Source organism: Xiphias gladius, chromosome 19 (assembly GCF_016859285.1).
Source record: "Xiphias gladius isolate SHS-SW01 ecotype Sanya breed wild chromosome 19, ASM1685928v1, whole genome shotgun sequence".
Classification (NCBI taxonomy): Eukaryota; Metazoa; Chordata; class Actinopteri; order Istiophoriformes; family Xiphiidae; genus Xiphias; species Xiphias gladius.
The window spans coordinates 1751806-1777930 of NC_053418.1; the positions used below are offsets into that span (position 1 = coordinate 1751806).

Consider the following 26125-nt stretch of genomic DNA (forward strand, 5'->3'; position numbering starts at 1 on the left):
AGTTTTTAAAAAAAATCCCATAAAATGGTGACAGATTAAAATACTCTATAATTCTCTTCTTTGAAGAACAACTATAACAGGACAGCATCTTATTGGTTTCTTCTTACACTCGCGAGTTTTGGCGTTATTGTAATCATAGCACTTGTGGGACAAGTTTTGTTTCAGGTTTACGGTTTCTGTTTATTTCTCACATTCACTGACTGTTTTACAGCTTTTTACTTTCTATTATGTTGAGATATTATGGGCTATGATATATTTAGTTTTTCTTTGTTTTTGTTTTGAGGTGTATGTGTACATATGTAGAGCTGTGTTTACATGGAGGCCCTAGGTCAAAGGTCGTCAGAGGGTGCCTCACAGTTTGGTAAAGGAAGTTAATGCTCTGTGACTGAAACCATACGTTGGTGACAGTTTTTGGGAAAACAACGGTCCTATTTAAGAGTCGGTGGTCAAGGCTGGTCAAAATAGATAATTTTGAGTGTACAGAGACAGGAAACGAGGGGGGGGTAGCAAAGGTCTCCAGAGAATCAAATATCGTATGTAGTATGTGATACACAGCGCAGTATGTGTTTTAAAAATGTAATTCGGAATGATTGTTTATATATTTTTCCAGCAAATATTTCCACGTCACATACAGACTATGGCTGGTGGGGGCGTCGAAGCTGTATGGATGTGAATGGGACTGAATGAGTCCGTAGTGTTTTGGAAAATATGTTCACGATAATGTATTATGTTACAATCTCAGCAAACAAAACGTTCTCCTGCGATCTTCTCATAGAGGCGTATAGATTGATCAAAAAGTGACATTGTCAGCAAATATCATTTAGCTGAATTTTAACAACTAAAGTAACAAGAATATATAAAAAAGCGCCCGTATAACCATAATAAACTACCTTGAACTATAACAAAGATTCGGTGAAGCTGTGTCAGCGGTGTGAGCACATGTTTACTGTAAACATTAAATCCCTGTTTTCTCTTTTGATATTTCTGCACCGCAGCATCTTGTCGCTTATCAGCCGACACATACACCAGTGGAGACATACAGTATCTGTGACGAGCTCAAATCAACTGATAACATCAGCCACTTCCTTATGTCCACGGCCCTATTTAACAAAGACGGAATGAATAATATCGAAAAACCCCAAAGTATTTTACCATAATCCCATGACCTGTGCACCAGCTACGCAGATCTTGCATCTATCTGGCCGCCAAAGTGAAACCTGGTGCAAAGGGGCGAGCTTAGGATTCGACTCTTGCTGTGTCCTGGGGGATCACTTTAAAGCGACTCACCCAAACGCTCAACTGCCCAGTCCTCGGTCATTAACGGGCTCACACACAGAAAAGAGCACCAGTTTGGTTTGGTGTTAAACTCACTGTCGTGGCTGTATGGAGCCGAGAGAGAGGATTCTCCGGCAAACAGCAGGGTCTTGTCCTGTTCTCTGGTAACATCTGCCTCCCTGTGGCGGAGCGAGGAAGGGCTGCATGGAGACACAGGGACAGACAGAGGGAGACGGCAGATGGTTATCAGACTACAGGAAACGGTATTTCATTCTGGATTTGTATCTCATGTTTACTTTCTCAGACTAATAAAACGATAATAAGGAGGAAGTTAAGTCTGTGCATCACGTTGCTGCCAAATGAAGTTTTGTCCTACATCGTACAAAAAGGGAGAAGAGCACGGTGTCCGGACTTTCCGCACTAGCTGAGACACTGCATTTGCCCGAACTAAATTTAAGTAGGGAGAACAGTCACAGGAAGGAGGGTGAATTTGTTAAACCTCACCTGCTCGGACAGACCCTCTCCTCTCCGCTCGCGCTGCTGTTCTTCAGCCCTCGGTGGCAGGACGGCGGACTGACGGCGGTGCAGAAGGCTGTCTCCAGGCAGGAGAGGGGCAGCGTCCTGTTCACGGGCCGGTGAATCTGGGCTCCGCTCCACCGGGTTAGAGCCGCCCTGCTGCCCACGTAGAAGTGAACAAGGGCCGGTAAGGAGTCGAAGGCCTCGCCCTCCAGGCTGTACTGGACCCGGGTGTACGTCTCACTGGACTGAAGCACCGTCTTCCTGATGAGGAAGTGAAGACTTCTCTGCTCCCATTGGCTGGTGAGGACAAAGCTGCCCTGACTGGACTGAGAGTCTCTGATGAGGAAGTCCCCCTGGTTCACCACCAGGCTCTCTGACATCTGTGGAGACATGTCAAGCTCTCTTGGTGATTGAAATTACCAACTGACACTTTCATCTAAATACTCTTGTTCTCACAGAAAGTTCATACACCCCGACGAAGGGATGGCGGAGCTTCTGAGAACGTCGCAATGAAACAGCAACATATTGTTATTCAAAGCAGAGTATTTTCACGTCTTACACCTGCCTGGAGGGGATTTCTAAGGTTACGTTTAGGTTCTGGTTGAGGCTTTGCTTCCTATACGCTAAGAAAAACTCTGTTTGAGTCCTCACAACCCACTGCGACAACAACGTGACATTAATTTGCGCGCGAATGAGTCACATCTCGGAACGGGCTTTGAGTCCATCGCCCCTTTACTGTTACTAAAGCCACATAAAAGTAACTCAGACTGTCAGATTTCCAGTTCACAAAAAGGTTTTGCATCTGCTGCGCTAAACATTCGATATCTGCAGGCTCTTTCCTGTCACGCAGGGGGCGATGCATTTTTCAAAATGGGGAAGGTAGGCACGGTGTCAATTTGAACTTGGTCTCTCTAAGCTCTGAGCCACGGCTGCCCGCAGAAGGATTAGCGCTGTGCATGTGTAATACGTTCATGTCAACGCTGTGGTATTTTAATATTCAGTCAAGGCTTCTGGTAGCGGAGACTCTCAGACAGAGAAGCCCCGTCGATCAGGAATCGCAGGATAACGAAAGGGTATTTACATGAATCCTGCTACACCTGCTTCTTAATCTGATGACTGTATCCAATCAATCATTTGTCTAAATAAAAACTGTTTACTGTATTACCGCCGCTACTTAATTTTATTTTATTTATTTTTTACAAATTTGATGACTCTTGATTTTTAATGAACAAGGTTTTTCTGACCCCAATTGCTGAGATTTTAGGGGGGAAACACTCTACTCCGCTCAAACACACCATTCAGACATGTTATCTTCATGAAAGACTCAAGTTGAATTAGAAGCCGTTCATCCCACACAAGTTTGGGTCCAATTTTCTTACTTTAGGTCCGGTTGTCAAATGTACAAATCATTCAAGCGGTAAATGACCCAAACAGCGACCACGTAATTTAACAGTAAGAACCTGAAAACCCCTACAAAGATCCTGGCTTTGTGTACTTTCCTGACCCTGAGCAGAACCAAGGTGATTTTTGGATGTAGTGGTGGCTAGCTTCCTCACATGGTAAAACGCTAAAATTCGGGGCTCAGGCCTAGGTTTCAGTTTTTGAGGCTGAGGCTTAGGTTTCAGTTTCTGGTTAGGATCAGGTGAGCGGCCGGGGGTAGGCGCGTATTGGCAACGGCTAAGGTTAAGGTGGGCCTCCGGGCAATGACTGTAGCTCGACGCAACGTCCTCCAAAGTGTGTGTGTGTGTGTGTGTGTGTGTGCGTGTGTGAGGCAGACCTCCCAGGGGATGCGTCCGTGGTACCAGGCGTGGCTCTTCAGGTTTGTGCCGCTCAGCTTCAGCTCCTCCTCCAGCTGCTTCCTCTGTTTCTCCGACGGCGGCTCCAACCAGAACTTCTCTTTGCAGAACTTAAAGGGCATCACAGGCGCACAATCAGACAAAAAAACAAAACAAAACAAAAAAAACCAAACCAAACCAAACAGGAGGGGAAGGGACTTCTAGCCTTTGCTGGCTTTGGGTTTAAATCCCAGCAGAGGCGTCTTCGCTGTCTGCTGCATTTCTGCAGCTTCCTTCCACTTTCCTGCCGTCAGGAAAAGACAAGCCAGACTCTTGTGTTTCCTCAGAAAAGCTGCTTGAAATGTTCCTCCGCCGAGAGAAGGAGCGCTGAGGGTAAATCTAGTCAAGCGGCAGCCTTCCCAGCTCCGTTTCTGTGTGAATGTGTGTGCGTGTTAATAGAGGACAGAGGGGCTGAGGACGGAGGGAGGATGGACGGCTCTGGCATTCCCACACTGGCATCCACACTGGCGGCACCGGGGGCCCGAGACCCAGACTCATGCTGGAGTCTTGGCCTCGTCGCCGTGGCAACGTCATTGTGCGACGGGGTCATCACTCAGTGGAGCTTTGTCTGTCGCGTCGTTACACAAACAAAACCAAAAAAAAAAAAAAAAAAAAAGCTACTGTATTTCAGTAAACCAAGGAGAGGCTGGGAATGCTTCTCACACACACACACACACACACACACACACACACCGCAGTTACTGTTATTACCGTTATATACGTAGTTGCCCTCCTGCTTTGACAAAATGGTTTGTCCCACTCAACTGTGAATCAAGGGATGGGCACTGGGCCCAGGCCACTTCAAAACAAAATGGGAGGGTGTGTGTGTGTGTGTGTGTGTGTGTGTGTGTGTGTGTGTGTTGTGGGGTAAAGACCTGGAAGCCCCTAATGAATAGCTTTAATTTCATTAGCATTATCACTCACTGCCAGCTTGTCCCATTCAGACAAGTGTGTTTGTCAAGTATCCAATTATAAGTCGATGAACTGGAAATTCTCGTGCTCTCTGTGTCTCTCTCCGCCTTTTCCGGGCCGAGCTGCCGGCCGAATCGAGGCCGCGGCGGTTGCCATTGGTAACCAGTGCAGCTTCAAAGTATTTGACCGCGGAGGGCCGCATTCCCCCGTGTCTGTCCTGTCACCCGTCCTGATTGAACTAGAACCCGAGCGCCGTGCGTAGGGGACGGAAACAAGCTTTGACCGAACCTTCACTGAAACGGGTTCCACCGCCGGGAACAGAAAGCGTCTCGTCTCGACGGGGGGAAGTAAGAAAAGCAGCATCACAGCGAAAGGAGGCAACGCATTAAGAAAGAATTAGAGTCAGATGAGAGCAGATTAGAGGCCGTGTTAAGAACAAGCTTACCTTCACATATTCTCCACTGCCGTCCATCAAGTCACGCTGGCTGAAAGACAAAAGCAACGTACACCCATCAGCAGAAACATCCGAACTGCTAACTGGTTATAGAGTAGCTGAATGCTATGTGTGCGTGTATATACACACATACACACAGTATGTGTGAGAAGTTTACAACATTTCCACAGCTATAGCTTCATTTGTCAGGTCTGCAGCTTCCCACCGTAGTTTCAGCCACTTTTTTGCCTTTGCCTGACCGCGGGGATCGAGCGCGCACGCGTGCGTCCGCTCGTCGCTTCCACTGTTTATCATGGGGCACTGGGGCAGGAAGGCTTCGGGGCCTGCCGGTCCCCCCCGACCTCCCGTGCACTAAGGCAGCTGTCGCACACCCCGCTGCGTCAGCGAAGACATCAGTGGGTTACGGGAACCTCGTCTCTGCTCGCCGACCCGGACCAGGCGCCCGCAGCCACGCTAGCGGCTCTGTGAGGCGACACTCAGGCAAAGCAGCACTTTGGGCTAGACGCTAACATCAGCACGCCAACACGATGCTGACCAACGCAGAGCTGGGGCTGATGGGAATCTCATTAGTTTTGCGAGTATTTTCACGCTGCTGGTGGCGCTAGAGGAAAAGTCAGGGGATCACCAGAGTCCCTGGGATTCATCCTCTGGACTCTGTTTACGTTTGTACCAAACCATGGCAGTCCATCTGATAACCGTTGCATATTTCAGTCTGGACCGGAGTCGCTGCAATCCCCAGAGCTGCTAACACGGCTAAAAAGTGTGTGAATTGCTCTGTTATTGGTTCCCAGGACTCATTTTTGTAACAGTTCCCAAAGTCTGCACTATAGAGCTTTCATGCACGCTGCTCCCTCTGCCTGGAACCTTCTGCAATTACATCCAAAACTGCCAAATCCGTCCTCTCGCTGTGAATTCCAGTCATTGTTGGAGAAGCTGTGCTCTTTCTTCCGGCTCCAGATGTTTTGTGGTATTTTTGATGGGTTTGTCTAAATGGGCTTAGACAGCTCTGGGGTTGTTTTCAGGCGTCGTTTAAGTTGTTTCTACGACGAAATCTCTCACATTTTGGGAGGACTAAGCGACGGCCGTTCGTTCAAACGAATAAACTGACCGTGAGCGCCGTCTCCACTTCCCCAGTAATTAGAAGTGAGTAGATTTCCCCAGGGAGCTTCGTAATAAATCATTAGGAAAGTTTAGGGTCTATGGAATGAAATACTCTACACTACACATCTGTTTCATACTGGTGACAAAATAAGCAACAATCACATCGAAACATCTTAAGTGGTATATTAGTCAGGCGGTCTGCTTCACCAGAGCTCTGTGGCTGTGGTTTTAATCAGATCTGACTGACGGCATCATCTCCCTGGCAACGTGGGCAACAACCAAACAACAGTGATCAAATTCGCCCTCTGCTTTCCCACTTCTGACCGAGAGCGGAAATCTCTGATCTGTGACGACCAGATAACCGCGCGTTCACGTGGAAGGACGCTGATACGGCGGTGGTTCCGGTACCGGGCGAATCCTTCGGGTAGCAAAAGGAGCCAAAGTTGTCAAATGTTAAATGTCGTCTGCACACATGAAGCTCGACGAGAACGTCGCCTGAATTAAACTCTGTCTAAAATTGGCGGAATGATGATAGAAATAAGGAAGTGTGTGATCACAGAATAAATAAACCGGACTACAAATCTGACCAGAGATTTGATGCCAACTCTCCACTGTAAAACATCACGCAGGGATCTTTTCTCGTGAACTTTACGTAAGTAGAAAAGTTTTAATTTCCAATTTATTCAACCCAAAGTTTTTTAGTTTTATCTTAAGAACCGCTTCAGAACTTATGGGTTCTTTCGACTTGGAACGACGAGCTGAACGATGTACTGCTGAAATTGTATCACATGAAGTCCTCTCATAGTAATAAAGACAACGACGATGAAGGCCCCTCCCCCGCAACACTTGTAGTTTACCAGAGTCACCGCGAGCGGCCTCGCACGTTGCCTCTGCCCCGACGGCTGTCAGAGGAAGAGCTACCTCTTCAAGACTGGGAAAATGTAAACGGAAAGCACATCTGTAGGTAACATCTGCCGGCCTGACCCAACTTATTTTCTTAAGTTTATTGAGACTCATTTTCTCGAGTTTGGTTAACTAGAGTTATTACTGGCGTTACAGTTTCAGTGCTCAACTTTGAACTAATTATTCAGGCTAATATCAGTCAACTGGTGTTTTTTTGAGGCAGCGGGAGGCCAAGCTTGAAATGACTGTACTTTGGTGGTTTTCAGTACTTGTTGCTACAGACACACACACACAAAAAAAACCCCCAAACCTAGACACTAGCAGCAGTAGCGACAGTAGTAGCACAGTGAGCGCAGAACATGCTGTTTTCTGTCTGCCTGCCTGTCTGTCCGTCCGTTCTCTTGCACAACCCTCTGACAGCAGCGGTGAGTTATTCTGACACCACCCAGCAACAGCTTGCAACACAACAAACTTCTCATGGTGGGGGGGGAAATCTCTGCGAAATCGTCTGTTTGCAGCGGGAAAAACACAAAACTCTTCTTTTCTCACCCATGTCCATCCAGCAATCACACCAGCTGGCTCCTCACCGAGTCTGAGGGCTCTGGGAGTCAGACTGGGCTCAGCACGCGGAGGACCGCCGAGGCTTTTCAGCTGACGTTAGAAAGAGGGAAAAACACCCAAAGTGCAGCTTCATGGTTTCTTTCTGACGGCACCGATGTGTTGTGTCAGTGAAACTGCACGTCGGGAGTGTGAAACCCTTTCTTTCTTTCTTTTTTTCAGTCGCTCTGCTCTCCCTCAACATGTTGCATATTTCCATGAGTAACCTCGGCGGAGGTGACCTTTCGTTCCCAAACACAAACCCCGAGACCAGACAACAAACGCGCACGAGCATGTGTGAACATGCGAGTGAGACGTACTGCGTGAGAAGCTCCCCGACAGTCAAAAATGCCAAATCGCTGCTCCTGTTGTTTCTAATTGCTTTAGACGACTCTTCGTGTTTTTCCAATGACTTGTTTTGGACAAACGCCGGGTTACTCTCTGTAAGGTCGGGGCGGAGGTGCATGTATGTGATTGTAATCTGAGGCGACCGACTCAAAACCGCTCTTGTTTTCCTGAGATCATGAAATCATTATTTAATCAGCAGAAAAAAGACAAAAAATAGATCAGGAAATAATGAGAGATATTAACGAAAGCGAGTTTGATTTACTGAGATCATGAAATAACTTCCTTATGATCATGAGAAAACACCTTGAAACATTTCATCCGGCTCTGGTTCCACACCAAATATTAGTTACTCCATCCGATAATGTTAAATAGTGCTTCACAATAAGTATATATTTTCACTTCAATGTAGGCCTGCTGCCCCTACAGTTACAGTGTGTCACAAACTCGCATAGTGTTGGTATTTCGAAGTGTCTTCAATGTCAAAAATGGTAGCACTGTTTAGGAGTTACTCCACGGCCCCGTTTAAAGCTGTAGGACGCTCGGGGCCGGCTGCCCAAAGAATACGCGAATCTCAACAGTGGAGGTGACGAGTGCGAGGCTAGCGCGTCCCACGGAGCCACAATAGCCGCATTAAGGGGAAATAAACCGAAACGATCCTTTAACAGCGATACAGCGTGTACACCCAGTCCTAAAACTACAAGCAGCAAGTGAGACACAACTCACTTTTCTCTTGGAGTCAGCTGGTTTGCTGAGGGTCCCTGGACACTATTTGGATTTCTTGATCGACTGATTATGTTTTTCTCCTCTTATTATTTGCTCTCCTACACTTCTCTGTACTTACATATCAATTTCATTTACTTTATACCAGCGGGACATTCCACAAAGTGCAAGTTAACGAACCACTTAGTGGTTTTCAGGCACCCGGTGCAAGACGCCTCCCTTAGGCGCTTGTTTTTGTCGCCAGGTGCGTCCTGGCATCCGTGACATGTGACGGGTTAGTTTACAACCCGGCTTTGCTGACGGGGAAAACAGGTCACAGAGAGCACCTCTTCGTGGCCTGAGAGTAAACAAGATAACATCAAACTGTTTTCAAAAAACCTCGGCCACGACGGGCCCTGAACACCCGCCAGAGAGTGAGGAGCGTGTCAGTCGATCAAGGCCGAGACGGACCGAGTAAAGCTCGGGCCAAATAAGTGGAGACGCCTGTGCGAGTGTGTAGAGGCTTTAAATAAAAAGGTACGATCCCGTGAGCGACGTGGGAGTTGAAAAACTGAGGCTCCACGCTGATCCTTTCTGTTCGCAAAACTGAAATGTGCGTTTTGTGCGAGAGAGAGAATCCCTCAGAGGATTGTGACATTTTCGTTCTCTGAGTGAACACAGTCTGAAGATGCCTTGACGTTTCTGTGGAACTTGTCTGCTCATTAATTTCGCAAACATTTAAACAGGCATCTTGTTCCGTTGGTCGGCAGATTTCACCGAGACCCCGATGTGAACCGCCGTTAAAGAAAAATCTGTGAGACAACATGAGGGTTTCCGGAGCCTTGTCAAGGTCCAGGGAAACTCAGAGCTGCGAACCCAGCGTGGGGGCTGCATTCCCCAAACCACCATCAAGTTTTACAGCACTTCCTGCTCCTTCGGCGAGGAGCTGTTACACCACTGCTTGACATCCACACACACACACACACACACACACAGAGCAGAAGCTGTTTACTACGGGGAGATAAACACAAAGTGGAGAAGAAACAGTGTTGATGAGTCTGTTTCACTTTTTTGATATGGAGGTCAACACTTCTGCTCTGGAAAACAGAACTGGACTGATAGGACGCCGTCTCTGTTTAGTTCTTCTCCCCATCCACTCTGACCTCCTCCCAGCAAAGGCCCAGGGGCCCCGAAAGCCCCAGGTTTACTCTGTATCATTGGGGTCGACATCTCTAATCTGTTAGAAATCAGCTCTGACTGGTCCCCACCTAGTGGCCCTGGTGCCGTCGAGGAAACCGTGTGTCAAACTTTAGTTTTAAGACCTGGATTGTTTTTGTTTTTCTTCACATTGAGTTTATTTGTTGCAAAGTTCCTCGGGTAAGCTCGTACTATTACATCGCAAGAGCACGGTGGGGCTGCAACCAACAGTTGTGTCCGTTATCAGCAGGTCTGACAATTGCTCAGTGCATAAGACACCAGAAAATGGTGACACATGTCCGTCGTTATTCCCCGAAGCCCGAGTTAACACATTCAAAGACCCCAAAATGCTGAGTTTACCGTCCTAGACACCTCAGAAACGAGCACATTTTGGAGAAGCGTTCTTAACAATTCATTTTCCGTGAATCGATTAATCAACCCGTCACTTCAGGTCTGGGTTAGCGGTTGGTTTCTCGGTGCCCTGGGAAATAATGACACAGCCGTGTATAGTTTCTGTGTGTGTGTGGGGGGGGTCAACAGCGAGGTAAATCCAGCCCTGCCTCCCCGGGAGCTTTTGCGGCAACAGCGTCACGCTGCTTCTGATTTCGGTGCTGATTACCTGCATGACCGCAGGAGAGGTCGCATGACGGGAAAACCTCAGCCTCAGTAAAACAAAATACTTCTCCCGGGTGCTAAACCAGATTATAACGACCTAATTGCAACTGGCTGGCTAAAGTTGTCATGGGAATGTGGAAAGGCCTAGTTCTGAAGACAGCGTTTGAAGCCAGAGCAGAATAAAAATGAGACGGTCTGAATTCGAGATTATGTTAGAGAGGCCCTAGTGCGGTGCATTATGGTCAGATTTATGTTTAATCCTAAAGTAGGTAGAAAGCGTTGGCTTACTTGCGTCGTCACTAGCTTTGACATTACCTCATACATTTGTCACCACTTAATTAACAATCTAGGCACCCCTGTTGGACTCTGGAGTGTTTGAAACGCCTGGCGGGTTCGTCTGCTTTTGACGGGAAGCGCGCGTAGCTCTTCTCGAAGGATCTAACCTGGTCCGGGTGACTGTCGCCGGGGAGAAACCAACACGTCAGCAGAGAACTTCGAACCCTTGTGTGAGGAACACTGGACCTTAAAACCCAGCCCGACGATTTGGTTGCTGTGCAGGTGAAGGTGAGCTGCTCGAGTGTCTGACTTATTGTCCCGAGAAAGTTCCTAAGAATCAGCCAAACTGGCTACTGGACAGAAATCCTGCAGCAGCGTTACATAAATAAGAGACTCCACATAACTGGCCACCTTGTGTTTTTCTGTTGCAGTGACAAAGGTTTTCTAAACTACTTGGGCTGTGAATCATTTTAAGTTTGTTCAACTTAAAAACACGAGTTCCCCTGCCGCCTTTGAAAATGTGAGACCAGCTGAGTTGCGTTCACTGATCTTGGGAGAACAAGTTTCAATAAACTCGAGATATTAGGTTGAATCAACGACTGATCAGTCAGGCTGACAGATGTCACATACAGATGTGCTCTCACACTGACATTTTCTGAGCTTAATGAGTCAGTTCTTACCAGTTCAGTACCAGCGATGGTAAAAAAGACACGTTGAGTTATGTGCATGTTCATTTTATCAATATCTTCACGATGTTTTACAGTGTACGACTTCCCCGCTCATTAAAATTCGTTTTCCCTGAAGCTTCGCAGGTCTGTCGTCCTCCGTCGTCAGCTGACCTGCTCATCATCGCAGGTGAGGCGTGGCACCGGCGCCGGGAAGCCCTGGACTCTGCCAGCGGTCAAACCGGCCTGTTCCACAACACCTTCGACCCTCTGACGCGGGCAGGTCAGAAAATCGAGGCTGTAAATACGACCCGGCCTCCTCACGCCGGACCGTAACAGTCAGAGGTCACGGTCAGGCCGAAGCAGGTAGGATCAGGCTGCCGCTTCTCGGCCAAAACAAAACCCTAGCGCTGTCCCGACAGAAGCAGGATCAAATTCCTCCGCTTATGCAACGTGCAGTCCGGTCCAGATCCAGGCTGCACTCCCCCGTGATACACACACAATCACACACAGATAGACAGAGAGAGACAGAGAGACAGACAGACAGACAGACACTCACACACACACACACACACACACATACACACAGGGAGACAAACAGACAGACAGACACACACATACACACACACACAGACAGAGACAGACAGAGAGAGACAGAGAGACAGACAGACACACACACAGGGAGACAGACAGACAGACACTCACACACACACACACACACACACACACACACACATACACACAGACAGACACACACACACACACATACACACAGGGAGACAGACAGACACACACACACACACACAGACAGAGACAGACAGAGAGAGACAGACAGACAGACAGACAGACACACACACACACACACACACATACACACAGACAGACACACACACACACACATACACACAGGGAGACAGACAGACACACACACACACACACAGACAGACACACACACACACACACACACACACACACACACACACACACACACACACACACACACACACAGACAGAGACAGACAGAGAGAGACAGACAGACAGACAGACAGACACACACACACACACACACACACACACACACACAGACAGACACACACACACACACACACACACACACACACACACAGACTGCTGCCTGGTAACCCACCGACTTCAAAGTCGACTAGTTGTTGTAAATGTTTTACTGGTCCGGAGCTTCTCGTGTTTAAAGGCAACATCAAACTAACCTAAAACGTGTGTGTGTGTTTCCGCTCTAAATGCACCAAACACGGAGCACACGCAGCGATAGTGGACTGGAGTTCAGAGTCTAGGACAGTCCCCGGATCTCAGACATGAAGACGGGTCCCGTTGAGCAGGTGACAGGTGACGCCTCCTCAGTCTCACGTCCGTCCAACACGTCCGGAGCCTGGCTCCGAGAGCGGGTCTCTCGCCGTCTCCCTCGCTCTCCGTTAAACAACTGGCCGGTCTGACCGACGGTCAACGTCGCCAGCCTCGCGCATCCTCGCCCCGCACAGTCCCACCGCCGGACCCGCAGCGGGCGGGACAGCGTGCATGCGCGCCGCTACGGCCACCGTGCCCCCCCCCCCCGGTTCCCATGTTTCCTGCATCTTAGTCACTCTTCGCTGCACCTTGGTGGGTCTGGTTCTGGTCTGGTTCTCATGACTTCAAGACTTTTTTCTTGTGCTGTCGAAAATATGACTTTTCCTTTTTTTTTTCTTCCTTTTTAGTCACAAAATCTCGTTCGTTTTTTTCCTCCTAGTTAATTCCACACACTCGAGGCAACACACAGTAGCACAGGAATAATCTCGAACATTAAACGGGTTTAATCGTATTTTTTTAACGTCACATCAAACAATATTAATTGTATCGTTCAATCAAATCTATAACCGACTAGTCGGAGTCTGCCTCGGTCAGGATACAGTTTTTTTAAAAACGTATTTTTACTGTTTCATCTCTATTGGTACCGGCCGTAATCATTAGTGTTAACAATCACAGTCTATATTGTTAAATGAACAATCGTATGTTACCTGCTCGGAGGACCTTCTTCTTTAGTGTGTGTGTGTGTGTGTGTGTTACTAATTTGCGACCAAAAAAACCCCAACTTGTTTCAAATCTTTTCTGAAATCAGAAAGTGTGTGTGTGTGTGTGTGTGTGTGTGTGTGTGTTTGTCCTAGTGCAGCAGTCTCCCTTATTCTGTCTCGTACCAGTCACCGACACACAGTCACAGAAACAACAGACTATTTTTGGAACCTTCGCTGCATCGTCTCAAAGTCTAGTAAATCAGCTTCCTCACCTGTCAGCACTCGCCACCTCGTGGGAGCCGTTCGCGGTGTCTGTGGTTTCCTGTGTACCTGCGACTCCCCGCCGCCTCTCCTTTTGGTCGCCCGCGCGGTTGCCAGCTGCCTCAGCTATCGGGTCCATCGGCACGTACAAGTCCTGCATGGAAACCGCCTTGGGGCCGTTAGTTGCCATGTTCGGCGGCTGCTCTACGGGTCCCCAAGTTTCCAAGGCATCCTTGCTCCGCGACGGTGCTCCTCGGCTCTTGACGGGGTCTCCCGAAGGGTCGCCGAGGCAGCTTTCGGGTGTAGAGGTCAAAGGCGAAGCCCGGCTGGGTTTGGGGGTGCTGGGCAGCGGCCTGGCGGCTGCGGACACAGGCAGAGACCGGTCCAGGCTGGTCAGACTGAGGCTGGAAAGTGCACTGAGCAGGGGGGACTCTCGGACATGCTCCCCCACCTTCCACTGGCTCTGCCCTCCGCTCGCTCCCTCCTCCTCCTCCCCCTCCTTCTCCCCTTTCTTCTTCTTCCTCTGCTCCCTCATTCCCCTGCTGCTCTTCTTCTGCCTCTCACTGCGGGGCACAGTGCCCACATGTGTGTACATGTCGCTGGAGCGGGCATAGCTGGGGCCGTGCGGGCCGGACTCCGCGTCGTCCGCCGTTGCCGCCTTGGCACCAGCGAAGCTCCCGTCGTGCTCCGGGGCCGCCCGGATACTGGCCTTCTCCGGTGTGCGGCGGGTGGAGATATTGGTGAGGCTCCCAAACCACTTGAGACCTGGGGGGCGGGAGGTAGTAATGCATCACTTTGAGTTCGAGTCTCAGTGTGTAAATGAAGACACGATGACTTTATGATTTTAAAAACAAGAGGGGGGAAAACAGAGATCTGATTTTACACAGATGCCAAATATGCGTAAAATAAATAATTGTACCGGAGCAAGAAGGTGGCAGACAGTTGGCGTTTAGGTCTCAGAACCTCTACAAGAACTGAGTGTTAACACAAGTCGTGGAAAATGACCAGAAAGTGACACAAAACAACCTCAAACGACGTGGCGTTGCGGTCATTTTGTACCTCTTTCAGTCGGGCTGTCTTTCTCCATGCATCGTGGGGGGGGCTGTTGGACGTCCGCGTCCCCTAATCTGCCCGCGGCTGCCTGATTTTTAGAGCCACGCAGAGCGTTCGTGCATCGCCAGCACGGGAGGCGAGAAAGCTCTCCGGCTCGCTCACGCACAGGGACCCGAACAACGGAGACGGGGGGGTTTTCTCGGGGGGAGGTGACGGAGAGCGCTGGAGTTCAGTCAGGGGCCAAGCTCGCGAGCAGTCGGTTCCTGCGTCGCTGGCTGTCTTACTGCTATCATCTGATCAGGTTCACTGGATGTTCACTGGTGCAGGGAGACTGAGCGCAGACCGCAGACACTAGCAGTCCACTTTGCTTTGCATTTAGTCTGAACACGCCATAATCTCTTTTGTGATCTCGTGATCAGGTGATCGACTTTCCACTTCTCCGGCACTTAAGTTCACCGAGTTCATGACCGAATGCTTCTAAACTTGGCCTACTTCCTGGCATCCTCAGCGGCACTTCCTGCGTGCCGACCACTGACTGTATATAAAGATGGACGACACGACAGCTCGCCAAAAGCGAAGCCGAAACGCCTCGATCGCCCCCCTAGTGGCTGGCTGCAGTACAGGCCCCAAACCCCCGAAAATAATTTGAGTTATTCGATGCTATAAAAAGGGGGACGTGACGTCCTGATTGACAGCTGTGGTTGACTCCGGTCGGGTGGGACCTCGACAACTACCCGCCCCCCCAAGGACAAACTGGAAACTCACTCCAGCAGATTTGTTATGAGCATTACGGCCTCGTGTGGCCACTGGAGTCGCTGTAGACCTTCAGTCTGTTTCCCATTAAATTTAACGCCGGTATTCTGACCTTTGACCCTGTAGGTCTCCAGGAGTTTTACCTCTTGGCCTGCGAGTTAGCCTTCTTTTCTTTTTCAGTAAGGGGGGTCAAAATTGATGATAAATATATATTACGGTTTAAACAGTATCTCAAACTTCATTTATCAATTAAATGAACAAAAACGTTTATATATATATAATACTGTATCTGCCTTACAAGTCTCCTCTGACACATTACAGGCAGCCCTGCAGGTTTTGATTTTAATTCACAGAAAGTCTGATCTGAGATAAGATGAACGATGAATGATAAACTGCAGGAAACGTTACTGTTGGTACAAAACAGGACACGATGCAGTCAGTAAAACAGGAAAAGACAAACAGTGTCTGTGAACCTCGTGATTAGATACAGAGACAGCTTTTCCGACAAAACGGTTTAAATCCTTCTCGTTCATCCATCCACCTCTTTAATCCTGCTCAGGGTCAAGGAATAAATGATTCCCTCCGTGACGCGTACTCGTACATTTTGAGGAGAACCGAAGAATAATGTGGGACCAGTTGGGAGCAGCAGCTGCGAACGTTTAATTTTCACTTTGTCCTGTGAAAAAACCAAAATGTTGTCTTTGCGTTGGAGTCATCCCAGGAATGTTGGTGTACCCTGGTCTGCTGAAACACTCGTCGGTTTCTACTCTGAACCGGAGCCCCTCGAGATCTCAGCAGTGTTTGATTATGTTTCTGCCCTGGGGGGCCTATTAGACTCCCAAAACACTTATTGATATATTTATTTCCTCAGCTAAATATAGACTAATGATTCTGAGAAAGAGAATGAAAGGAGATGCTGGAGGTGCAGATGCAAAGAAGCTGCTTTTTTTTTTTGAAGCCACCAGATTTCTCTGCTGTAATTGAGTCCTGACGACTTTCGCTGAATGTTTTTCTCAATATTTTCGCTGTGTAGGGAGGAAGGAAATTTTCAAGTCCATGAAAATATTGAAATATATAAATATTATTATATTATTATTATTAATATTTCTAGCACAAATCCAAGTCTTTGAATTTTCATTTTTTCCCTTTTCATTGCATAATGTGTTCTTCACTCCAAATGCGTGATTACTTCTTCAGCCCGTTAGATATATCTGTTAAAACTGTATGAAATCAGACGTTGACAATGACCTTAAATTGCTCAAAGTCTTTACTGCGATGTCGGATTTGGTGAGAGTCGAAGTTCCTGTAATCCGAAAAGCTTCCGAAAATGACCATTACAAGTGCTTTGTGATCTAATGCCCCGATTGTCAGGATGACTTTGATTGTCATTGCCATCAAAAAGTAACTTTTACAAAAATGAATCCTCTGCCATTTTCTGACCTGCCCCCCTGTTGGTTAAAGGATTGGCCGGACATTTTGTGAAATGCACATTCGCTCTCTGGCGGAGGGTTAAATGAGAAAACCGACGCCGCTCGCTTCCCCGTCCATTAAATAAATGCAAGGCTACAGCCAGCAGACAGTCAGGTCACTAATTAACAGATAAACCGATTAAACAGCCAAGATACAACGTGTCAGTCAGTGAGCTTCAGAGGTCGTGATCCCTGGATTTTTTTTTATAACCTTCAGGCAAAGTTACGCTAGCCTTTTCTGGCAGTCTTTAGGCTAAGCTAACGGGCTGCCGTGAGGCGTCGTATGTAACGGACAGAATGGTCTCAATCTTTTCATCCAACTCTCTCTCTCTCTCTGTCAGAAAGCAAATAAGAGCCAAACTATTCCTTTAAGGTGTGGTTCCCAACCCAGAGCCACAGACCAGTTCTGGAAACAGCTGCTAACAAGTCGTGGGAGAATAATATTCAGTAGCATCAGTAGCATATCTTTACGGGTTGTTTTTATGCTATTTTTTGCAGTGATCACCGTGAATCAGTCCTCAAGGTCATAAATGCCTCACCATCAACACCCGGCCGCCATACGTTTTGTGTGGCAACCAGCTACGCCCCGATGCGCGTACGACACTGAGAGTCAGACGCAGCTCGGCAGCTTCTTCAGAGGAGGCAGGGGAGATTAAAAGGCTGTTGTTTAACCTACTGTCCACCCTCTTACTGTCAACAACTCGTCGACAGGCCCACGACAACATCCAATATAGAATCTATTGCAAAAACTGGTTCAGGCACGGCAAACTGCTTGCTTAAAGGCCCTGAAAGCCTATTTTCCCCATCGGCTTCTTGTTCTGAGCGACGGACAGGAAACAGCCAAAGCTAGAACCGATTTCAGGGGGTTTTCCCTGCGCTCGACTCACTGCTTTGGGACGGCGCTCGTTTCGAAAAAAGGTGATGTCACACACTTCCCTGCATCGGTTACAGTTGAGCAACTTCTGAATCAGATCCTGGTGACAGCTGGTGGGTTGTTTGGTCGCTGGGTTTGGTCATCTGTTCAAACAAAAAGTCCCGATAAAGCGGATCTGCTGAGTTCTGGAGTGTTAAGCTCTCGGTAACTAATGACCAAAAGTGTTTTGGTTTTTTTTTTTTTCCTGAACTTTAACTTACTTAGTCATGAATATTACATCTTATGGAGAATGATTGTGGTCATAGTTCACACACACTTGCATCATCTACAATGTCAAAGTGACGGACAACCATCCACTCCCACATCCTCCCTACCAGGCTTGGTGACACTGTAACAGTCACACACTCGTTTTCGCCTTCCCTTCTGATGGATCAACAGTCATTACTTGCCGAGCCGCCGACAGGTTGCTTGTTGTTGTTGACAACATGTGGATAGGTCGCCGAACACGCGAGCGATGCCGTCGCTACTATGGTGAGGACGGTCTCCGGGGATCCTGAGAGGTTCCAGTGCAACAGTTCAAGTGGATCTGGGGTCTGGACGAACTCTGAACAAAATCCGGCAGACTAGTCTTGAATAAAACTATTAGTTTTAGAGTTTGTTTGTTTTTTTTTTCTCTTTTGGTGGAGCTAAACTAGCATTTCCCCCCCTGCTTCCAGTCTTCGCGCTAGGCTAGCCTAGCTTTTTGAAGCTACAACATGCGAGTTCTGGAAATGCACGAGACTTGAAAGCAAACCCCTCCGCTCCATTCGAGGGTCTACGGGCAGAGCGTGTCGTATGCTGCACAGATTGTTAAGTCCTTGGGGCAAATTTGCGACTTGTGATATTGTGCTGTATTAGACGTGACTCGCCCAGCCCTTCGTCCACATCCCCGGGATCTGCGCTGTCTCAGCTAATGCGCGAGTTAGCTCGCTGGCCTGTGAGTCCGCCTAGCGCCGTCTTCCGGCGGCTGACACTAGCCTGAGGCGGGAGGAGTAGTGGACCAGAGGGGAGTTCACGTACTGATTGACCGCCCTGAGCTCCCACCTGTTACTCCGGCCTTCTCTGATTGGTCACAGGGGCGAGGCTGGCTCAAAAGCTTTAGCAGGGAATATCTCTGCCCTGCTGCCGGGCTTTTGGAGCATGTTTCGGTTTACGCTGGGCTTTTGACGTCCTGTCGAGCTCAGAGGACGGCAGCACAGTGATTTGGTTACTGTCCTAAAGTTTCAGTCCCGTCTTCACGCCTAACTGGGCTGAATGAACGGCCTTCAGATGCATCATGGGTGAAATTCAGAAGCGCAGCACAGTGAGCCGCTGTCCCTTCAGCAGACACTCGCTGTCTTTTCTTAGCTCAGCTCTGTGCAAAACTCTGCTCTCTGCCAGGCCACTGTCCATTCAGAGGGCACAAAGACGCGTCTATGCTTCATTTACAATGGACCGAAAAACTGTTTGTAAGTGGAACAGTGGACAAAGAGCCCGCGCGCACACGCGCAAACACACACTATCGCACAGTGTCAGTGGACCACATTCTTTTACAGGATTATACAGATGAACTTGAATCAGCCTCTTTTCTCTGCTATAATTCATTTTCCAGTGGTGAACAGTGACTGAGTACATTGACTCAGGTAGCAAGTTCACCTTTGAGGCCCTGGGGCCTGTCCTATTTCCATTTTCTGCTACTTTATCGTTGAGACAACTATTCTACTTTTGACTCCACCACATTTACCGAACAGCTTTGGCGGCAAAACTTTTTAGATTGAAATAGTAAAAAATTTCGAAATCCTGATGAGCTTAAAAAAAAACACAACAGATTTTTTTTTTAAGCTCATCAGCTCGTGACCCGCTGTCACATTTCAGATTCCCATGAGCACGTTAGCAGCAGTGGACGAGGAAGTATTCAGATCCTGTATATGAGTAAAAGTACCAGAACAATACCAGCACAAGATAAACTCAAATGCTCCATGACAAGTAGACGTCCTGCATTTAAAACGCCTCTCAGGCAAGAGTGCCAAAGTATTATCAGCTAAATTTACTGAAGTACTTGTTCCTCATCAATGTGTAGGCAACATTTTACAGCTGGAGCTGGTTTTAGCCGGCGGTTCCCAACCTGGGGGTCGGGCCCCCTCCGAAGGGTCGCGGGGTAAACCTGAGGGCCCGTGAGATGATTAATGGGAGAAAGACGAAGAAAAAAAACCGAATCGTTTTTCAGATTTCAGACATTTTCCTTCATTTGAGCTGCCATCAACTCAAGGACATCTGAAATGGAACAAGGAGCCACAACCAGAAATGCTGCCAACCCTGTAGCCCTGTAGTTTATCTGTGTGTTTTTTTCTTTTTTGATTTGTCTCTGAAGTTTAGTGAAGCAGATTTATCAAGTAAGATAAAATGGAAAGTGCAAGTACCTCAAAATTGTACTAGAGTAGAGAGCTTGAGTAGACGTGCTGGACCGAACTGCCCAACTGTAAAATGCTGCTGAAGCATCAGCTGAGTGTCATGAAAACAATCTACATCAGTCACGGGGAGCATTTTCCTGCTGAATGAGGAGTTTCACTTTGGATTAAGTGCATTTTTCCTCTAATACTGGAGGAATTTTACGTGTAATGGAGTATTTTTACATTAGATGTTTTTTAAATCGACCTATTTATCAAACAAACAAACACAAAATGATTAATAGATGAAGAAAGTCTGATATCTGCTGTGTTGCCACATCAGGACCTTGTTTACCTTCTATTGCTCCTATTATGTTATAGGGACTACAAACATTCGATTGACCTTTTTTACAAAGATGTCATGTTTCTCTAATGATAATTTAGGAAATAAGTCCCCTAAACGTCCCAAATATTGCACAGCAGCATCAGAAAAATGGAACTTACTCAGTTTTCGTTTGTTCATGGTTCAGACGTTGAATGTGATGGTTTCCTGAGATGTTCAGACATAAAATGGTCATGAAAACAGTATCTTCCACCGGTTCCTACTGGGTGATAAGCAAAGAGCTGCGTGTTCTTCACCTCAGCGGCTGTGAATCTGCTTCCTGTCTTCGCAACACAGCGGAAGCGCTGGGTGTCAATTGCAAAGTAGTTTCATGTTATGTTGATGCAATCAGGTGACAAGTCATGTTCTTGCTAAACAGTGGAAATGTCTCCAGGCTGCATCCAGTGATGCAGCCTGCTGAGCAACTCTGGACGTTTCCCCACGAAATCATTCTGACGGGGGTTTAACTTTGAATCTGCACAGACCAGAATCAGTGCTTCTCCTTCCTAATCAAACGTCCTCCCCGTCCGATGGGGAACGAGAATTTGAATTGAATGTGGAGACAAAAAAAGGGGGTAACGGAGCCTCTTTTAGCGCCGGCAGGAAGCAGCTGTGTACATGCTCATAGACTTCCTCCTTTTGCTCCACGACATCTCGGAGACAAATATTTTTACTTTTTACTCCACTACAGTTATTTCGCAGCTATAGTTAGAAGCCGCTTTACAGATCAGGATTTTCAGTGTTCTTTATATACATATATATGTATGTATGTATATAAAGACGTTGAAATCAACTCCTGAAGCTACATCATTACGCATTAAAGCTTCAATAACTATAATCCAGTAACATAATACATAACAGTATAAAACTAACGCGGGGATGTATATGTTCACCTCTTTGGATTAAAAGTACTTTTAGTTTTGCAACGTGCATTTCACTATACATACTTTTACTTGAGTAACATTTTCAGTGCAGGACTTTTACCTAAATGTAAACACGTTTTACAGGGTGGAATTTCTACTCGTAGGATAAGGAGCTAAAAGCTTCCTCCACTATTTATAAGACAGTTCAATTAGAAAACCGGTAAAACAACCAACTGATGCATACAAATAAAAATAAAAAAATGTATGTATACATGTCTATTTTTAAACGTGACGAGATTGACTCTACTCAACACGTACGTTGGCACAGGAAGGAATTTCACGCAAAAACCCACATAATCCAGTGACGATGTGCAGGCGAGCGACTACGAGAATGGACGGAGGGTAAACATCCGGCATCTAAGGTCATTCAACATGAGGCTAGCTCACGTTTTTTTTCTCACTTAATCTTCACGGAAGATTTTCAGCGATGAGGGGTTTGAGGAGTTTTCCTCGCCCCCTGACAGGAGCATCACGTCATTCTTCCACGTGATTCGAGGTAGATTTTCCTCTGAATAAAGTTGTGGTCGCACTCAGCTGCGACGGAAAAACACTGTTTGCAGGCTGAGACGTCAGTCACTGAGCTCTGTGACAGCCTTCGATCTTCCGAACCGGTGCTTCTGCTTTACAGACGTGAATACATTCGACTCCTTCTAACCGTTTACTCTTTACAGTTCACGCTTTTACTGCCTATGCCCTCGCCTCAACCACTGCCCCTCTCTCTGTGTGGGGCCCGGTGGGTCGGGGCCTATCCCGCCTGCAGCCGGTTCAAAGACTCCTCGCTGGTCCCGGCGGGAGAGACCGCAGCCCCCCCCCCGGGCTGGCCTCTCAGACTTGGTTTTAGGATTCTTTCAGTTGTTTTTAAAGCACTGCAGCAGGTGAAAAAACTCTGAGGCCTCTCTCTCTTTTCTTCAGCATTTCAACAGTCATCATTGTATGTGTTTGTTTTTCATGCATTTGCTCTCTGTGCGGTGCTGCTGTGTTTTTACGGTTTTTTTCCCACTTACCTATTCTACGCTTTTATTAATTTACTCACATCCCCTTGATTCAACGGTTCGGGGATTTCATCACTCTGTAAAGAACCTTGATCAACATCAGTTGTTCCTCAATGTGCTCTGCGTAAATTGACTGGACTTAAACGTTGAGTGCGGGACTTTTCCTTGAAATACAGTGAATACTGATAATACTTCGAGTACTTCCTCCAACCATAGTCGGTATTACATCAAACTGATTACGTAACTTTTTCGAGTCATAATCCCTGTGCTTGTTCTTTTTTGGCAAATGTAAATATAGAAAATATCTGGTGATTAATTGCTGTGTGGCAGTTTTTGGAAATACGGTTTGGAAAGCACTGTCTGTTTGTTCGGGGTGATCTTTTTCGCGCAGACTGCTCCGGTGTAGGAAATCCATGAGTTATCGACTCGGCCGAGCAGCTTATGTTTTCACCCGGGTCCGTTTGTCTGTCAGCAGAAAAAGTTTGCACCAAACCTGCCGGAGGGACGGGACACGGGCCAGGGGAGAAGCCGTTGAATATCGGGGAAATCTAGGCCGTTGACTAGGAATTTGATTTTTTTTCCTCTGCAGTCTGGTGTACGTTGTTTGACTCTGGCCTTGGCGGAGGTCTGCGCTCCTCCGAGCGCCACTCGAGTTACTCCTGCAACACTTTTCCAAAGAACAGAACAGGATATGCTGATATTATTTTATAAAATAATAAGACTTGTTTTATTTTCATGACGTATCCAGGGACACACACATCCACAAAATTCTTTGCAGCTGCTGGGCAACAATTATTTGACCAAATCTGCAATTGTTGTTATCGATATTTTTTTGTACTTCTACCAACTCTGGTCAAGACACGTTGTCCTGCCAGCGTGGAATAAAAGCAAGCAAAGGGAACAAGAGTTTTTATTTCAAAGATATGTAAAACACCCTCCATCTTTTGTTGTCATTCTCCAGCCTTCACTGAAGAAAAATCCTATTTTTAACTGCCTCCAACCACTTCCTCCTGTTCCTTACCATGACAGATTGAAAAAAAACCAAACCAAACGAAAATGGGGATGTGTGTGTGTGTGTGTGTGTGGGGGGGGGGGTTACAATTCAGAAAGTGATGTGAAATCAGCAGGAGGAGGAACGAAGGAAAGGGGACAAACGAGCCCCAGCCATTCAAAGACACAGCATTTCCTCAACAGAAAGTGCACATTCAAACACCTTCCTCCTGTTTCAGTTCTCAAAATCACTGGGTGGAGTTCAGCTTCAACTTCAACTGGCCCCGGTCTCTCCTACATGTTAATCCATCGCTCTGTGTGTGGTTTTTTTAATACTCTATATTTTGCACTTCTCCATTACGAACAGCATCTTAATGACTCGACAGATTTCCTCTCTGGGAGTAAAAAAAATGGTCTCAAACTTGTATCTGTGAAGCTGTGATCACTTTGTCAACCGCGAATTTAATCTGCTCACGACCTTGTAAAATACAGGGAAATTTCAGCTATTACTTTTCTTCAACCCGTCATTTGATAGAGTCACTTTCATCGTGTTTTTGGGAAGAATGAAGCGAAAAAACAACAGTTTTAAAGCCCACAACAGCAAGACTGAGGCCGATACAGCGTGAATCTTGGTCTCTCACGGCTGGAGTTTCGACCTACTCAGACTGCTTCTCTTCTCCGTGCACCTCGGGAGGCGGCCAAGTTGCGCAGGGAAAGACTCCGAGGCATCTTCCCTCCAAGTATCGACAAAATCTGGGGGGGGGGACTACCTGTAGGATTACCAACCGGGCAGGGGCCCCGGTCCCTCAGGGGCCCCCCAAAAACCCTCTGTCGTTTGGCTCTACATGATCTGAAAAATGGAGAATCTGGTAGAAATTTGCACCACTGTGCTGGCTGAAGAGGGACCTTGTGTCGAACTCAAGACCTTAAATGTTTTAGTTCACATTTGTCGTGAGTTTGAAATTGCCTGATTTTTTTGGGGGCAGGGTTTATGTTATTCCATCATAGAATCACTGTCACTCTGCAGCCAACGATGCTTTTACCATCAGCAGGTCTGGTGATTGTTTTCTGTAACGACCGGTTGATTGTTCAGTGTGTAAAAAGCCTAGCGTTCCATTATTCACTGGAGCCCGAGTTAAGAGATTCAAAGTGCTTCGTTTTTCTCCGACCAACAGTCAACACCCCGAATATGTTGAGTTCGCTCCCATCGGAAAAAACTGGCAAACCAGCGCATACATTCACATTTGAGGAACCGGTACCAAGTTCTCCTTTGAGGTTCTCACTTAACAGCAAATACGCGAAGAGAGCAAAACAAATTCATTCCCCAACAAAACTGCTCTTTTCTGGGTTTTTAAATGTTGCCATACATTTACAGTGGCACATCTGTCCAAGGCGGGTGGCCAATAAACAGGGGTTTGTGAGAGGGACAGGCGGGAAGATCTTCACGGTGGCGTTCACACTGACTGGCCGGTTCTCGGCGGTGACGTGTGTTTTGGCCCAGCTGGCGGCTCTGACTGGCCGTCTGTCCCGGACATTCGACAGTTTTCATATCGTCTGGACAAGGACGGCTCAGAGTCAACGCAGATGAATGAGGCCTGTACCAAGGGAGACGTGACACTGTGCTAGAACAAAAACAAAAAAACAAAAACCCTTGGTCACTCAACAGCTCAGAGGAAACGTTTCCTGAGCTGTACCAAAGTAGAAGTCGTCTTCTTCATCTGATACGAGCAAACAGGAACTCAACAGGGACAAGGGTGCGGGTGAAAAATTCCCCAGGTCAAATTTAGCCCCGAACCAAAATGATTCCAGCGTCCACCGAAAAGAACCGCGCATGACATTAATCCGAGGTCCAACACCTGACTCAGACCATTCAGGCTCAGTCTCACCAGCTTGAAATGTGACGTGTGAGTAACTGGGCAGCAGCACGTCCTCGGTGTGTTTCCTGGCTACTCAGACACTGGCTTGTGCAAATGGGATTTTGAAAGCCTGGCGTCCATTGCGTTATACGCAACGTTGCTACTTCTGCTTTTTGTTATTTCAGGTTTTTGGTGGAAACGCTGGTCTTTCTGGTAGCTGACACTTGTTCCTGTGCTTCGATGAATGCTGCCTTGGTTCTTTTCCAGCCTTTCGCTCGCAGACGCAGCTGAACCTGTCCCCGCTGTGGAATAAAGGATGTTTCCTCGAAGGTGCGTAGGGAGAGTTCAACCAAGGTGACCATGGAGCGAGTGAATAAGCGTTGCAGACAGAGCTGTCTAAAATCTCCCTTTTGTGTGTGTTTTGTTTTCTTTTTTCAGGTCTGGATAGGAGGCCCGTGTTCGTTGTTTCGCATAAAAAATGTGAAACGCTACCGGTTCGCCAGGACACGTTGAACACACCAACTCTACCTAGAGTTCGGCGTGTCCTGCAGAGGAACAATCTTTCTTGCAGACCTTTTGTGGACCGATAAAACCGGGACGTCCTGTCTCCAGCTGTCTTCTAACACCGGACACAGTGTTGGCTGTAGAGGCACTTTATTCAACTACTGCACTTGCTGACTGCTATTCCCAACGTTTGGGAGCAGGAGATGAACCATCTAGTTTTCAAGGCGGTCCGGGACACAAATAGAC

General features: G+C 47.4%; 1 protein-coding gene across 3 annotated transcripts in view; it reads right to left on the reverse strand.

Annotated features, from left to right (window-relative positions):
* Window positions 1–20854, reverse strand: part of sh2d3cb (SH2 domain containing 3Cb) — a 33865-nt gene extending 13011 nt beyond the window's left edge. For 2 of the 3 annotated variants that reach the window (XM_040155026.1, XM_040155028.1), the window contains exons 1-6: window positions 20737–20854; window positions 13690–14443; window positions 4987–5026; window positions 3572–3700; window positions 1780–2174; window positions 1372–1475 (exon numbers count right to left, since the gene is read on the reverse strand). In XM_040155026.1, the coding sequence (XP_040010960.1) occupies window positions 1372–1475; window positions 1780–2174; window positions 3572–3700; window positions 4987–5026; window positions 13690–14443; window positions 20737–20755 (1441 nt within the window). In that variant the 5' untranslated portion in view covers window positions 20756–20854. The remainder of the gene's footprint in view (window positions 1–1371; window positions 1476–1779; window positions 2175–3571; window positions 3701–4986; window positions 5027–13689; window positions 14444–20736) is intronic. The other variant, XM_040155027.1, reaches the window with a different exon arrangement.
* Window positions 20855–26125: the final 5271 nt, after the last annotated feature.